Genomic DNA, 17,912 nt, shown 5'->3' on the forward strand with positions numbered 1-17,912 from the left:
AGCTTGTTGCTGTTATACGCTTACCACAGCTTGCACAACAGAGATGCAAATGCAAAATTCAGCCTGAGTTATGAAAGGAAGAAAGTTGAACTGTGAAGGACAAAAAAAATGCTGGAAAAGGCACAGTCCTCCTTCTCTGCTTGGTGTATTAAGCAGCTATGCCACCAGAGACTTGTAAAGAGAGAGAGAACATGGCAAGAGTAACACACAACTACGGCTATTGCTCAGACCAAGCACACTAATACTCACATGCTATAATGTTTCCATAGCGGTTCTTTGTTCTGTTTTGATCCTTCTTAGCGACATCCCAAGAAGCTGACTGCCCCTCAAAGAAACTCTATAAATAAAAATGTTCCGAAAGAAAACATTCTGACCATTAATTTATCTCCAAAAATAACAGTTTAAAAGAACTGCCCTACCATAAAGTAAGCTCAGCTTTGCTCATCCGCTCTGGTCACCCATGGCAGTACCATCATACAGAAATCTATCTAGAGAAGACTGCTACAGGTCAATGGGCAAGTCATTGAGGGTCTCCAGAGGGATTTCAAATCCTGGAATTGCTGGAAGGCTAAACTTGCTCAGACATCCTTGCTAAGGAGGAACAACAGTAAGCTGAGAAAGCACAGGGAGACTGATCATCCTTCTTACAAGACACCATAATATATAGCCTGTTTACTACAGCATTACATTGCTTTCCTCATATTGCTTAGTAAAACAGCTTTTCTTCCTACAGAGCCATCAGGAAGCCTCCTCTGCCAATGTTCATTGTTCTTGTTTTTCCTCATATCCCTCCCGCTAGCCACTAGCAAAATTATTCTACGTTTCTGAACTCTTCTTAAGAGTTTGATCTCCCAGCAGTGATAGAAGCAGCTTTTATTCCTCCTCGGCTTTTTCTTCATTGTCCGTAGACACTTTACAGCTGTTGCAGGTCTATGCTACTCTTTCCTTCCAGATGTTCTCTTATCCTGATCTGGGTAAATTACCTCCAGAAAGTACACAGTGGCCATGGAAACAAAACTTTAATGCACACTCAGAAGCCCAAGCCAGGGCAAAGATGTTGTGTATGGTAATAGAAGAAGTAACAAGTAGGAAAACACCTCATGCGGCAGCAGGGACCACCCTCCCCTCCAGCAGCGGTTGACACTTGGGCTTAGCCCTGAAGTTAGGCAGAGCATAACGAAGCGTATTTAAGTAAAAGAGAGGAAAAGAGAATAATATTCTTTTAAAAACCACACATTTATTTATTCCAGTTCTTATGTTACAGTAGAGACAGCTGCAGAAAGGAGAGAAGGTTGAAAACTGAGTCAGAAGAGATTACTTACTCAGAGGGAACTCATTTTAAACCTAGCTGTATTGCGAGCGACCTTGGCAGTACCATTCTCATCTTTACTGTGTATCCTGCCTGATATTCTAATCCCAAAGAATCACAACAGATTCAGAGACCAGAAGCGAAATGAATCTGTACTCATCCTCTATCTCCAGTGCTGGGATTTTTTTGCTTCCATTTTAACATTAAATTTGTAAGTACACATGCTCAGGCAGGTCTAATTAGAACTTCAAGACGTTACTACCCTTGGCACGTCTTTACTGCTTCTCAGCTGGAGTTTAGTCCCAGTATTGCTCTACTGAGCTCTATCATAAATCACGAGAGTGCTTCCAGTCGGTGCTTCTTGCAAAACCAGCCAGGTCAAACTTTTACTTTAACCTAATTCAGGAGATCTGCACTGAAGATTGCTCAGAAAGCTCACATAACTAATTACAGCATTTCAACTAAAAAGCAGCAACAAAAGGGTGGCAACTTCTTACAATATGTTGCAAAGATTCAGCAGGGCATGTTGTCTTCTACCCTAAGGAACATACACAGTTTTTTTTCCAGGCACTTGTAAAGGCTCAAACCACCAGACTCCATTCACTATTTCACTTTTGGGTTACATATATTGGAATCTCATGCCTGCTTATCTTTACCTGTTTTTCACTTAAACCCATGACATTTAGTCAAACTCTTTTGCAATGTAATGCAAACAAAAGGTTGCCCCTTTCAAAGGGATTTTTCCTAGCAAAAACCCACCACTGAAGATCTCACCTCATACTCCTCTTTAAATCCATAGCTGTCAGAGGTCTTCATTAAGTTAATATGCTGCAGGAGATCCGCCACCCTGATGGCCGGGTGGAGCTGCCCAGTCTGGTACGGGGATTCTGTGCCTTCGCAGAGGTAACGAGGGACATCCAGGAGCCGGCTTGACTCTGCTGTCGCACTGTGATTTTCATCTGTATTCACAAGAAATCAATGCATTAGGTACCTATGGGGCAATAACACCTTCTGCTATACATATCAGCATCTATTTTCAACCTCTTCCTTCAAAAACGTGTCTAATTTCTGAGAACGCAAAGCACTTGCGCTCCAGCACATAAATACTCCAAAGTACATAAAAGAATTTAACTGCAAACACATACCAAAGTTTGCAATCCTTCATCCTGCAATAAAGATGTCTGAAGGGCATTTTTTTGAAGCTACAAAACTTTATGACATTAATGTACTTGGAAACTCCAGCCTCTATCACCCAAAGTAACTTTTTTAATGGCTAATATGTATCAACAGCAATACTACACCTTAAACAATAAATTAGAATAACTCTGTAGTGGTATCAGCACATCATTTGTCTAAAGCCAACAAACACTAAATTGAGATCCCAGTAAAAAAGAGAAGCAATTATGCTACCGCTTCAGAACACCACCTCCATTTGGGAAGATCAATCAGCACTTCAGAGTGGTCATTTTAAATCAGGTATTTTAGTAGAGAAATGAAACTGTTGAGTGTGCTGATTCCAGCCACAGTTTTTGCTCTGTATAAACAAAGAAGTCTTCTCTAATGCCCCATGCTGCACCAGTCCTCTCATCAAAATCACGTCAAAGCTGCATGAAGTGATCACATTTTGTCGATCCCTTCTGTGAAATAGGTTGCTGTGGGTTTTTTGTTTGTTTGTTTGTTTGTTTTTTTAAATGAGCAATCACTAGTTCAAATGAATTTACAGAGGAAGAAAAATTCTAATTGAAACCTTTTTGGAAAGTAGTTACCAAAATGAGAAGTGGGTAGCCAAACCCCCCTACACTTCTCTGAAATCAGTTTACCATTTTCCTTGCAAAGGATCCAGATTAGGAAGTAAAACACTCCAGGAACACACCAAGGGTTGGATTTTCTGCAATTCCACCAAAATGCAAACCCCGTTAATGCCTTCTGAAATGAGATCTCCTAGTAAGAAACCCAATTCTTTGAACTGTCACAGAAGTTGCTAATTTCAGTACATTTACGCCTCACTAAACTGCCTAATAATGCAAGTGACATGCAGCAGTCACTTTTTATTGTAGTGTTACCCATATTAAATCATACACATTTCAAACCACCTCAGGATTTGCAGTTCTCCCCATTCCTCACAGTGTACTTACCAGTAATAGGCACTTTAACCCATCGAAGCAGCAAAAAACAATGAGTGAACAGAACATAAGAAATTTATTTCAGGACTATATTAGAAAATGACTAAAAGAAAATGACATTAAAAGTTGTTAAAGCTTCACAAAAGGCAACAATGAAAGCCATTTTAAAAATATAAGGGCCACATTATTATGCCATCAATGTAATGATAGGGACTTGAGAAAAGCAAAATTGTCATACTAACTTAGTGATAATGTACACAGAATGGAGAGTAGCATTAATAACCTATACATGAAGAAAAAGAAACCTAGTGCGGCTACAGAGTAATAAGAGCTTCATATAAAATAACACATTCTATAATTTAGAGCCCACAAAATTTTGCTCATCTCTATATAAAACAGAGAAAAACTGTTTTGTGATGCTGGGCCAAGCAAGGGTTACATGGAGTTGGAGTAGGCCAAATGATCTAGTTCCAAAGGAACAAGCTTATGGGTATCCAACCCCTTCTACATGGTGTGCCCAAAATCTTGTCTACTTCTCTCCGTTATTTCAGTCCATACAATGAAAAATATTACCACTTCCAACTAACATTGCTTTGCTTATACCAGGAGACTATCATGCCCCAAATACTATTACAGTAGATGGAAATGCAGACAGGAGCTATTAAACTGTTCTTCAACTAAGCCCTTGTCCTCGCTGTTCACAGCTGCCTTTGTCTGTGTCTGCCACAATGCAGTGGTAACACATTGACCTTTGGAATATGCTTATAGCCTAAATGAGCTATTAGGAATAGCTTGACAACTATCACCAAATAGTATCTATGTAGCTTGTAAGTGCCTGAAATAAAGCTAAAAGATACATGAAGATCTTAGAAGAATTTTGGGAGAAGACTCATTTTCTGTAAGTCCATTGATCTAATTTTGGGAAGTATTCAGAATTACTGAGTCTACCCCTTTGCTCTTTCAGGCAATAGCGTTATTTCACCACCCCTCATAAAATTCTTAAACCACATGGTTAGGTTTCCTTGGGCCCAAGTGGAAGGCTCCAGCATCTAACTGCTCTGATGGTTATAAACTTTCTTAAAAAGATCGGCATCTGCAACATTATCAAAAGGAAATAGGCAGAATATGGCTTGATAAATCTCCCACATGGTGAGTATACCCAGCTTGACAAAGACCAAAGACTACTCACAAATAGCCATTTGCTGTCAGTCTCAGAGGACACGTCACATGAAGATCTGCAAAGGCTCCTCCTGGGTATACTTTCTATCAATATGTTCACTCACAACTTGCATAATGGGATAGAAAATACCCTGACAGTATGGGCAGAAAGCACTGGGTGGTAAGGCACCACAAGCACTTCACAAGTACAGGATCAGATTTCAAACTTATCTTGATTATTTGGGAGACAATGCAAAAATCAACAAGGTGAATTAAACAGTGAATGCAACATACTGTGTGTAGGAAGGGGAAGTCAAATGTTTAACTACAAAATGGAGTAACGGGCTCGGTAATGATAACTGGGATTTCAGCAGGTAACTCAATACAAGTCAGCAACATGAGCGCAATAAAAATGACAAAATACAGTTCAGGTAGCAGAAACACTACAAGCAGGGCATGGGGGTACCTATTCCACTCAGCTCAGCATTGAGACTTCTTCTAAGAACTGTACTAGATTTGGGTAACACAATTAAAAAATTCGACCTATGAGTTGGAAAGTGTTCAGAGGAAAAGAATGATAACAAGTTTAGAAAACATCAGCTACCTGATGATGGGTGAAAGAACTGGGTTTAACTCAATGGAAGAGAGAAAACTGAGGACACGTGAGCCTTTCAATGGGTAAAAGACTGTTTTAAAAGGACAGGAGTGTGTCACTTCTCCATATTTTCTATGAGTCTCTCAAAAGGAAATGGCTCAATCCACAGCAATGAAGATTTAGTCTAGTTAGGAAAAAATAAGGGTGAGCAGCAATAGTACTCGGTAGTAACACCCAGTTAGTAGGAACTAATGCTCAGAAAATTGAGCTTTGGGTCCCAAATAATACTAATATGGATCTGAATTTTATTTTTATTTAGGGGGAACAAGGCACTGGAACATGCCACTGCAAGAGCAGAATTCTCTTCACTACAAATTTTTAAAACACAGTAGACAATCAATTGCCAGAAAGAGTCTCTATTATATGTATAATGTCCCATCTCAAAACAGAGGAGGGATTAAATTGCCTCCAGGTCCCTTTAAGCTTTACTTCTAGGAAATTAATTTTCAACTTCAGTTTATATTCATATCCACTTCCTGATATTTTTCTTCTATCCTAAAATAACCTCAGCAACTGACTGAAACTCAGTATTGCACATTGTGTTTATCAAACCAAGAACTTGGGTACAAATTATACTTTTATGTTCGTATTTTTAAAAAAACCTTTAAAACATGCATTCAGTGTTAGATGCGACATAGAAATAAGCAGCCTGGCCACTCCCAACATCTGTTCTTCTTTTTAAAGTAAGTACAAAGTTGAAAAACTTTTTAATATATGTATACAGGAATTTTTGTACAGAACTTACAAAGCTGTTGTTTCCTCTTGGATATTACAGAGGTTTTTCCCTTTTTTTATTTTTCATATCATTCTTGTTACTTAGAAAATAGAGCTTTGGGTGCCAAATAATACTAATATGGATCTGAATTTTATTTTTGTATATTTCTTAATAGAGTTCTAGTTTCCCATGCCAGTTCATTGGAAGTCAGTTTGAATGCTCTGGGGAGAAAAGTTTTACTATTTTCCATTTACCTATTTCCTCATTTATTTTTCACTTAGCACTGACTAGGAATAACTTCTTAATGAGAACATAAAATAATTTTTATTCTAAAAGCAGTGTCAGTTTAATTCTGAATTGGTAAACTGAGTGTAGAGTTATTTTCTGACAACAGCATAGCTATCTTTTACATAAAACAAGCTGTTTCAACATTCAACCATGCAAGGAAACGAAACTCATGCAGGAATGGATAATGAAGGACTAGGGTCCTCACCTAACACAGCTGTCGGCACAAGTGGATCATTGGGCACTGTAGGAAAACAAAGCTCATGAAGAAATATATTACCTTCAATTTGTGTATTGTTAAGAATAAAAACAATGTACTTCAGAGTATAACCAAGTGATAACTAAACCCCATTAATTTTGTTACAGCAGAAAACCAGAATGCATATAGTTTCAGAAAGCATCCTGAATAAAAGGGGAATGAAAGGCAGTGATTTTGGACTTTGGAAATGTAATGACAAAGGCAAAGAGATTCTTACTGAAATGAAATAAAGACATTACATGCAATTTAGTTTTTGAAAGGGCTTCTCCTTCACTATTGTTCTTTTGCTTCACAATAAAGGTTCACTTTCATAGATCCAAGCCCTTTCCTTTTAAACCCATCCTCTCATGTACTACTTGAATAGCTCATCTCAAAATAAAATGGTATTTCTTTAAAGTCTTCCAGGTAATTTTAAAAAATTATATACATATTTACAGCTAATAGCTTTTTTGTGTGCAATGCCAACGATATTGCTCTTAATGAGTACAGGAAAATCACAGATACACAGATGCAGATGTTTGAACAAAAGTCATAGAATTTTATCCTTTGTTATCACAACTAGAACTGTGCAGAGACAAATGCGCTGTTTCAGACAGAAATGGTGGAATCCAGAATTTGGTTTTGTTCCAACCTGGAACAAAAATTTAAAATACCAATGGATCTGTGACAAAACTGAGCTCAAGTTCTCAAGCAATCTGCCTAAAAGTTTGTTGCATAGGAGGAAACCCTGAAAGCTTGGAAGATTCTTTGCCTCAGCACAGACGATGGTCAGGAGAACTGCATCCTCCAACACCCCCAAAAATCACATACCTAGGACACTGGAAAACAGTGATGCTAAACTTCTTTGCCAACCAGCCAGGACAGCTGTGGTGGCTGGGGCTCATGGGCTCTTGGTGTCACATTAATCCATCTGGAAGGTTGCCCAAGTGCCTGGCAGCCCTGGCTCACTAATAGCCATGTAGGTTCCTGATGGATACTTTGCCTGGGATCCACCATAACTTAGTCCAAATCAAACTCTCTTTGCAATCCTGCCTCCACAGATTTCAATGCCAATAAGACTTCAAACTTGGGAGAATTTTCAAACAGTTCCAGCCAAAACTGTGTAGAAAAACTCACAGGCTGATACTAAACTCCCGTTTATAATTGGTTATGAGACACTTAAAATGTTAGCACTCTGCAGTTTGGTAAGCTTCAATAAACTGAGCAATAATCCCTCCTCCAAAATCCATTTCCCTTACAACAATCAGGAAAGAACTTAAGAGCCTTAAGGGATGTATTTTGCTCAAGCATAGTAAGCACTACGGGAGGCAAGAGAGAGGAGGTGGAGTGCCGTTCCCAAAAGATGGCAATTCAGAAGCAGCTTAGGCTGCTCAGATCTGTTTAAAGCCAAGCCACAAGCCCATGTGACTGTGAGGTGAGGTTCCTGCCAGCTCCATGGCAGAATTATGTCCCTTAGGTAATTTACACACTAGTTTTGAGGTATTGAGTCTGCCAGTGGAGTATCTTGCTTTTGTGCGAGGCATAGTGCAGATGCTGGGAGGCAGGTGTGCTGGACAGTGGTAGCTATAACCTAGACACTTAACTGTCAGAAACCCAAACTGCCAAACTTTGTCAAGACCAGGCAGTTGGCAAGTATACAAAAAAAATGAATATGAATATAGAGCAAATTTGCGGATACATTAACAAGCTTGTTCCTAAACTTCACAAACAGCAAGGAAAATTGTCAGTTTCCTTCTGTTATAATGTCCTTACTGCCAAAAGAAATAAAATAATTTGGACCTCACATTATTATTCATTACAGACATGGAGTTACGCAGTAATATTTAACATGCTGGTATTAAATATCCTCATGGGGGCAAACTCAATTTCAGATATTAATTGAGATATTCTAGAAGCATAATATTTTCCCTGGAACAAGTATCAATGCATACTGAAAGTACATGTAAATATTTAAATAATTGGCCACATACCAATAAGGATAACATACAAACATCCCTACTCAACCTTTGGGTTTACCAGTGTCCCTAGAAAACCTGGAGCTTACAACATTTTTCCTTAAAAAAGTAGATTTTTTTCCCGTGTTTCCATATTCACCTACACTCCAGAGTATCTATCGCTGTTGTACTTACATCTGGGGCTGAAGTTATGAGAGTCCATAAACGTGATTGAAAGGGGATCCTCTGCATGCAGGGTGCTTTGGTCAGCGTAACTCCTATCCATAGCATTCACCATGTGTGTCATCTCCTGGCGGGTGGTCCCCATGGCATCCTTGCGCTTCTTGGCAAGTTTGCTGCCCAGCCAAAAAAAAAAACCCAAACCACCTTAATATTTGATGAATACTGATGACTACAGTAATCATTATCTATAATCCTGAGTGACTGAAAAGTTTGGCTGATTTTCCTGTGTACAACTTTTCCAGCATGAAATTGATAAGACTATGCACGCTGCTATGAAAGAACCACGATCATGTGTTTTCTGTACAAACACAAATGCTGTAATTCAAGTGCTAACTTCTGTACCCTGGTAATATTTTTTTTTCCTGTGCAGCAATTATACTAATATAAACAAATTAGAGAATATAATTACATTTTAACTGAAATGATAAATAAGAAGCATCTGTGCATGCAGTTTTATCAACCATCTCCATTTAAATCTGTGTTTTGATTTTATAAATGGATAATTCATTCCCATTGCTCGCCTTGTTAGGAAGAAATCATTTAACCTTCTAAATTACTTTGTTAGTCAAAAAAACCTATGAAATAACAAAAGAAACATAATTATTCGATATGGATTCATATTACCTTTTATGCTAGAAGTTTTTCTTCCCATTCAGTACACAAGATACGACATGATACCACACTTTGTTCCTGATTCTGAACTTTGGTTCTTTAAAAAACAAACCAACCTCCCCTCACCACTCTACCCTTTCTTGCAGTTTGGGAACAACTTAAATTTTGACATTAACAGTCTTGCACTCTAAATGTATCTGCAGTTAAACTGCAACCTAATCTGTACAACTAAAGCCCTCAGATTAACAGCCAAAGCCCTTAAAGTGCACAGTTCAGAAATATATCTCAATTCTTTCCTTTTGATGAAGAACTGGAAGTGATTTTCACTGTCGCCAGAAGTCAGATGGAAGCAGATAATATATTTTAATTATCACTTAAAGCCTACTACTCTTAAAGCATATATCTACAGTAGTAGGAAGTATGCAGAGCAGCATGAAGTGCACCTTGGTTCTGCAGGAACCTGTGACATACAGCACACTGTTCTGAAATCTCCTTGTTTTCATCTGAAGCTGTGACTGCAGTATAACACGTAGCCAACCTGCTTATTTGGATAAATCTGACACCACGTGGGAGAGATACAATCATCGCCAAAAATACTGGGTTCTTCAAAATACGTGTTTAAAACACAGCTTAACTTGACAAATTTTTCTGCATAAAATATCACCAAATATACTGTTAACTGTTTAGACAGTATTTATCTTACATTTCTCTGACTAAAAGGACTGCCTCTATTCTCTGATAACTTAATATTCTGTGCCGCACTCTATCAGTAGACAAAGAGAATATTAGTGTAAATTATCCACCCATTTACTTGTTAAGTCCTGGGCACATCCATCAGAAAGGACCCTCACCACCCTCTGGGGCAGGACCCACTTCATGTTTTTGCATATTTAAGAAAATGTTAAGAGGACTGTTTCTTATGTTAATAGTCTTTGCTCACAGTAAGGGGCCACAAAGTAGGATACAGATGGGCAAAGCACTCAGAATAACAAAGATTCTCCCACCTATCAGACTCATTTCCTTATTTTGTCCCCACCCTCTTTTCTTTCCCCCATTTAAAGATAGACTAGTTGGAAAATGACGACTCAATAACCCCCTCACTACAAAAATCCGAAAGGTGGTCTCTCAACCTCTCATTTTTCCATCAAACCCTTGTGGTGTACATGGGGGTTCTCTGTGTATCAGCTGTTGAGTGAAAACTAAAGAACCAGTGACAGTTGGATGTCCCCTCTAGAATGCTTTATTTTATACATTTACTCCACGCATTCCTATTTACTTAAGAAAAATTGGTTTAAATGATACTCTGGTTGAACAAATGAAGACCATCAGAACTTCAGAGGTGAAACTGCTTGAGCATTATAACTGGGTTCCAGATACTATCAAAGCTTTCACAAAACTGGCATTTCTAGTTCAGACTGGTTTTTTAAGTTTCAAAGCCTTTCAGATAGTCTCTATACACAGAAGATTGCCTTTTTCTAATGCTACCTCAGAAATGGAACAAAAAGACTATTACATCTCATCTCGACTATATTAAGCCCTTCTTTGAAGTACCACTTTGTAACAAAACTTGCTAACTACGCTAAATAAATCAACAGCTATTAAGGCTTTCAAGTTATTAGCTTATTAGAGTAGCTACTTTCTAATTCGTATGCTCTGCTTCAACTCCTAAAAAGGCCTATTGTGTTGTAGAGCTGCAACCCAAAGCTGCTGGGAAATAGGAGGACAGCTTTATTGTTCAACAGCTCCTGGCTCCCTCGGGGTTTGACGTGTTTTTCCTTTCCTTTTTTGCTTCCTTCACTTGGCTAAAGGCACATGCAACCTATGCTTCACGATAGTTAAGCAAATCACGGTTGAAGTACTGGAGGCTGACAGAAAGTGTAAATGATTCTCATTATCTGCTAAAGGATTCAGTTGGGTGAACCTGCGCAGGTGGGTGTTTCAGTGGGAGCTGGAGGGGAAAAGTGCTCCATCATAGGATGAAACTGTGCGGTGAATTATCTTGAGCGGAAGCAATTGTTATTTAACAAGGAAATTATAATTTGTCACAATAAACGGGAGAATGGCAGTTAGCTAAGCCATTTTAGCTTTTTTTTTTATTTTTAAGTTTGTTTAAAGAAGTCAACTAATCTGCTTAAAAATGTGGAAGAGCATCACTATCAGACACCACGGGTTCATCAAAGCACTTGAGTGCATTCTCAGATCCCCTCTGAAGTCAAGGGCTTTATGCATTTATTTAAAATTAAGAATGTGTGTAACTGCTTTGCTCAATCACAGACAAAACTGCTGCAGCCCTCACAAAAACTAATTTGGTCTACAGGTATAAAAAAAGTCAGCTTTGCTTCAATGAGGCAAAACATCATGCAAAGCCTATATCCTATAGTCAGATCCACATTTTAAAATGTGTATGCAAAGCACCTCACAAGCAATAGATGCAGACCACTTCACAAAAAATATTTCTGAAAAAAAAAAAGAAAAAAAAAAAGGTTCGTACCGCAGAGGTAGATGTGTTGCTCTGCCATTGGTAGGGCAGAGACCTATTTATAAAGGTCTGGCATCTGCCTACAATCTGCGTAGGAAAAGTGGTGCACAGGATCCCTCCAGCTAACTGATACACTAAGAAAGAACAATTTGTGATTTACAAGCACAGTTCTCTAGCTAGGAAATGGGAAAAGAGATTTTTTTTTTTTCCTTAGTGTGATGTGTTGCTGTGAATCATAATGCAAATTAAATTATGATTACAATAAACTAAAATGATAGTTATGGGAAAAACTGTAGCAAGAAGCAAAAGTCTCAATATACAGTTAGAAATACAATATCCCTTTAAAAAAAACCACAGGGTAAGAGTAACAGGAACAATGATACAAGCAATTTTTCAAGCCTGAGAATAAAGAAAGGTAATTACCAATAAAACTTTAGGAAAATTATAGAGACTGGTTTTCTTTTTTAAAAAGGGATACTGCATCTTTAAAACATGTAAAACAGTAAGTCACCCGTATTCTACTTACAGATAGTAGGAGTAAGAATAGTAGCTCCTCCTGGCAAGCAAATCACAGACAGTGGAAAAAGAGAAGCAATGGTGAATGAAAAGCGTGACTCTGTCACAGTCAATAAAGCAGAGAAATGTGCGCTTAAAAAAAAAATTGAAAAATTTATGTTTCTTTGGTTAGCATTTCAAGTTGCTCATGCACAAACTAGCCTTACTTTGCCATGCAATTAAAAAAAAATACACTAGTATATAAAAATGATTTGTTTTTTATAAAGATCACTTGAGAAAATTACATGCTGAGATTTCATTTATTGCCAAAAAATTTGAAAATTAAATGGATTGCGTATTTTCAACATGCAATTCAGCATAATATAATGATCACCACCTAGATGTCATGACGAATGAACAGCTGTGTACAAATCTTGTGCAGTAAATATGCTTTTTACTTTTCAGTTACAAAAACTAAAGATTGCATTAATAAATACATTTAAGCAGAAAACAAATTTCATGTCATTCATTTTAACATCTTTATCGGTACACAGGTGTATACGTATATGTTTGTATGCATACTATATGTAGCTATATGAGTACACACATTTTAAAGAATGCATGTTTACAACAGATATGTGTGTACTGACATATATACCACACATTTCCTGAATGCAAACATATGTTTTCTATTTTAAAATCTTGTAAATGGAAATGCTGATGTAGTCATGCTAAGCATTAAAAATATGGAAGGTAAACAAATGGAAGGAAATGAAGGACATTTGGAAATAGTCCAACAATGACTTAGAAAATAAAAATGGCATTGCTTGTTAAAGATGCAGTATCCCTTTTCTTAGTTGGTTTGATTACTCCAGTAAAACTCTGTGAGAGCTGTTAAGAGCTTCATTCGGGAAAACTTCAAATCAATTTGTACAAAATGATCAGGCAAAGCCTAAAACATCTCAAACTCATGAACAAAACTGCTTAATACTCCATTTTTCAATAAAATGTAATGCTGCATTTAATCAGATTGAGAAAGCGATGGCTGTGCATACGACTTAATAAACCAATGAAAATGCAGAAACCATTGTTTTATTGACTTTTCTGTGTAATAAGCTGTGGTCAATTCAGGTACCAAAAGGGATACTACATAAAGGATCACTAAATATGTACACTACAGAAGATGATTCAAAAGGATCAGTTTTCAGTCCCACCAAAACTAAGTGAAGTGTGTTTATGTACGTGTGAATGTGTCAGGGTTTTTACAGTTGTTCCTGGCTTCATTATGTGGATTACCCTGATTCACCAGATGTGCTGAATTAACTCAGGTATACAAAGGCTTTCTATGCTTTTTGTAAGAGACCTTGACTAAAGCTGGTATTAAAAAAAACCTGCCCACTTTCCCTAAGTGGGGATGGGGACGGAATGGCACACCTATAACATACACGATAGAAAACCAATTAAACTATCATGATGAAAAATTGTCAAACATTAAAGATTCATTAAACAGGTTAATTTCTCACCTATTTTGAATACAAAATGGCACAGGAGTTTAGAAATGTTATGTGCTTTAGAATGATGATCAAGTATCATTCCTAAGAGGATACTGACTTCACAGGTTCAGAAAAGGGAAGGGGAAAAAAGGGGAAATTTAAAAATATCATTTCTTGGACGTGATTAACTTATCAAACAATTTAACAGGGAAAGTACGAGTCTAAAAGGACTCTGAATGCAAGAGGTAAAAAGGATAGGAGAAATGAACACATTGAATGTAAAGCTTATTTTTTTTGTTACCTGCAAAACTAGTCAATCCCATCTGGAAGTGACTGACAATATATAGTGGTAGACAATCTCTCTCTCTCACACACACATGCACACACACAGAGTCTTCTATTATACATAAGGGGACTGCTGCAACACGCACTGAGAAGATGATACTCCCCAGCACATACCTTGCAATAAAGCTATAAAATAGAGATTTCTTCCTGAAAGAACACATTCTTCCTGAAACAACTGTTTTTTTGTTTTTCAAAAGATGTGTAAATAAAATTGGTTGACTGTTTTTGCATATGATGAGTTGGACCTTTTGCATATGTGTTAATTCTCAACCACAGAGGTAAACAACAGAGAAAAGTAAAAGCACTTTTGGGAAAAATCACATATATAGCTAACTAACACAGAACACTATAAGCATACCTAATGTTTCTAATGCAGACGTTTCTTCTCCAAGTTATATATCTCCAGGGATAATTGTAAAGAGGCAATAAATTAAAAAAATCTAATGCAAACCAGAAATTATAACATATAGAATGATCTTAGGTACAGTTTTAATTTTTTTCTTAATCTTTAAAAATAATAGCAACTTGCATTTCAGAGGAGCATTTGAAACATTTACAAATATACTTTTCATTAAGACTTCTGCAAAAGGCAAGGGAATGCAATGCACACACCACTGGAAGATAAAGTTCTTGTTCTACCCAAGAAAAATCAGCTTATGTCCTGTGAAGGGGACCCGCCAGGGAGGGGGTGCACAGAAAGAGAGGAATTGGTTCCTGTAACTACGGATTTATAAAGCCATATTATGAACTTTTATGCCAGGTTAAAAGAGTTGCAACTATTGGGAAGTCGAGATTTTTAAAAACTGACGGAGGAATAGGGTAGCACAATTTACAGTAGGTAGGAGCATTTGGATGCAGAGTTAGCATTGTACTATGCCAGAAGATGGCGATATTGCTTACTGTCTAAGAAAGCACTGAAAAAGAAAAATTTATTCAAATTAATACATTTTTAAACAATTTCATGCACTAAGGACTTGCTAGATAATTTTACAGTGATGTGGTATGACTTTCAAGAAAAAACTCCAGGTTTACAAGAGCATAAATAGAGGTATAAAATTACATTATTTTGCAAGCTGGATAACATACAGATACAAATAACTCATTAGAGCTGCATATAGAAAATCAAATTCATTAGGTGATTACAACATGAAAAGTACAGTAAGTTATTCTTTTGTTCTTTGCTTTAAAAATAAAAGGCTCCATGAATTTCAATCCCACCCATTTTAATATTCTGTACATTCCTCCAACTGCAACTTAAAACTACTTGTAAACAAGTATGAGAAAATGTATAGCTCTTGGATCCCAAATATAAAGAAATCCTCTCTTCAAATCCATCATAAGAATCACAGCAAAACCAACAGGAAACACGAACTCATCCAAAAACTGAGGAGAGCTACTGGTCCTGAATTTTTTTTTTTAAAAGACCTGTAAAAAATATCCACTTCATTATTGTTCGATAAAGAAGGATCAGCACAGATCATTTTCTTACCTTTTTTTGACAATCAATATGACAACAAGGAGAAGTAGGATGAATACCAGAATTCCAGCACTTATTCCTGCTATTTTCACCACTCGATCTGTTTGCTTAGCTGGATCCGGAATCACCTCAGGTTCTTCTGTTGCTGCTGCTAAATTAATTAAAAAAGAAGTTGCTTAAATGTGTAAGCACTAGAGACAAGGAAATCATAATTGGTGATAATTTCCAAATATGTGTGTGTTTTAATACAGTAGCCAGAATATAGATACATGCATCATGTGTTTATACATCTACATGTATGTACATAGACATGCTACAAATTTCAATCTATATCCCATATATTTGCAACACCAAGTATATGACTATGTATGTGTGTATACAGGTGCAAATATATAAATATATATACACATAATTTCCTGTATACAGAAGCATATATGCATCTGGATTTCCAAACAGGTTACTGTATTACAAAGCAGAAGACAAAGCAGAGACAATCTATCAACTAAATCACCATTACTTCATTTAATGTTATTTTTTCAGATATTAAATACGGAATATTTAACATTGACTAGTGAGATTACGTTAACTCACAAACAGTAAATTACACTCTCCCTTCCAAGCCGCAACTGGCACCCTAAACTCTAGTCCTTCTCTCCTTCACCCAGTTTCAGACCACCTTTGTATATTAATTCACCTTACAGCATCTGCCTGGCATTCTACTGGGAATTTTGATTCTCCAAATAAGGTCATTCACAAAGCCAAGCCTAAAGTCAGCTGTAGTTTTATTTCTGTTTATAGGTCCTGAAAAAAATAAAATAATAATAAAAAATATCGCTATTCTACACAGAGGCGAAACCACTCCATAACACAGCTGAGTGGGCTAAGGCCACAGGTTACAGCAGAGAGGAAAACAGAATATATATGAAAGATAACAGCCATTCAGTCTGCACCTCTTTGCATCACAGCCTGGCGTGCAAAGCATCAGGATCATGGGGTTTTCCAGCCTGGCAAAAATATCAAAAAATATAAATAGGTTTCAGCCGCGGGTAAAATCCCATGAGGTGTTTACTTGTAAAATAGGAAATGGCTTTTCAGTTCTCTAGTTCTTACTTCCTTTCTTACTTCTAAGGCTGTGGCTTAGCACTTTGCCTTTTGCTTGCTTACGAGGCAGGGGTGGGTACATACACTCGTGCTCGCTCTAACCCTTTTTCTCTCACTCTCCACCCGCCATGTGGCAGGTGCCACTTAACCTCTCCCCCCTCACAGCAGCTGCACGTGGAGTAGTTACAAGCTGTTGGTATCATCATGCCTATGTCATTACACAGAAAATACTTGTTACTCTGAAACTAAGATGCTTCTCAACAGACCACCAAAACAAGCAGAACGAAAACAGAGGTGAAGCCACACCAGAGAAGGACTACCGCTCCCCTGAAAATCTGCTCCACAGGCCTTTCAGAAAGACAGCGTAGTCAGTACCAGGGATAATTGGTATCTAATACTTTAACTGTGTTACTCAGACTGTTTCTATTCAGGTTCCACGTGCAGGAACCCATATTATCTTTTGAGGGAAGGATCATGCTGTCGTTTAAAATCACTCTTTATTACTTGTTCCTGTAACCTCCACCTCAGCAGTATCTGAACCACTTACTAACAACTTGACCTCAGAACAACCTTCTGAGTTGGGAACGTGCTCCATTCCAGACACCCATGCGAGAGCTAGGCAGACAGTGAGAGATCTGGCAGTACTTTAATCATAAAACTTAATCATCATCATAAGACTTCATCATCATAATTATCTCTCTCCCCAACAGCTTGAACTCTGTCTGCTGAGAAATACTAAATGCTTCTTCCTTCATGTAAATACATGCCTGTATACACACTTGCATACATAACCTGCGTGGACTCAATCCTATATATTTTGTTTGTATTATACATGTCGTTGAGGTGTCCAGGGGTAAGAGTCAGGATCAGGTAAATGGTGAGTGCATGTGTAGCTGCATACACACAACACATACTCACACACAAGCTAGAACTAATGCCAGATACACATACAATGCTGTCTAACAGGAAACAAGGGGGATGACTTTTGAGGTAGAACTGGAAGAAGAAGGTGTTCGAGATTCTCAGTGCTTAAAATGAATCAGCTCCCAGTCTACTATTAGCTGGGCTGGATGTGACAAATATGAATGAACATTTGATAAGCAGTAAAGCCAAAAGGCCAATCAGTAGAGTCAAAAGACCAATCAAAGTTAAAATATAAATGGCTTTATATGCCAACAGGAAAAAAACCTCATGTTTGCTGTATGGGGTACTGAGAAACAGCAAGGACG

The 17,912-nt window shown here is 37.5% G+C and overlaps 1 protein-coding gene across 5 annotated transcripts in view; it reads right to left on the reverse strand.

Moving 5' to 3' along the window:
* Positions 1 to 17,912, reverse strand: part of PTPRK (protein tyrosine phosphatase receptor type K) — a 440,573-nt gene that overhangs the window by 21,956 nt on the left and 400,705 nt on the right. For 2 of the 5 annotated variants that reach the window (XM_049800782.1, XM_049800781.1), the window contains exons 14-17: positions 15,595 to 15,733; positions 8,634 to 8,794; positions 2,084 to 2,268; positions 250 to 337 (exon numbers count right to left, since the gene is read on the reverse strand). In XM_049800782.1, the coding sequence (XP_049656739.1) occupies positions 250 to 337; positions 2,084 to 2,268; positions 8,634 to 8,794; positions 15,595 to 15,733 (573 nt within the window). Of the gene's footprint in view, positions 1 to 249; positions 338 to 2,083; positions 2,269 to 6,453; positions 6,490 to 8,633; positions 8,795 to 12,298; positions 12,329 to 14,463; positions 14,506 to 15,594; positions 15,734 to 17,912 lie in introns of all 5 variants that reach the window. The other 3 variants (XM_049800779.1, XM_049800780.1, XM_049800783.1) reach the window with 3 other exon arrangements.

This window comes from Accipiter gentilis, chromosome 5 (genome assembly GCF_929443795.1).
Source record: "Accipiter gentilis chromosome 5, bAccGen1.1, whole genome shotgun sequence".
In the NCBI taxonomy this organism is placed as follows: domain Eukaryota; kingdom Metazoa; phylum Chordata; class Aves; order Accipitriformes; family Accipitridae; genus Astur; species Astur gentilis.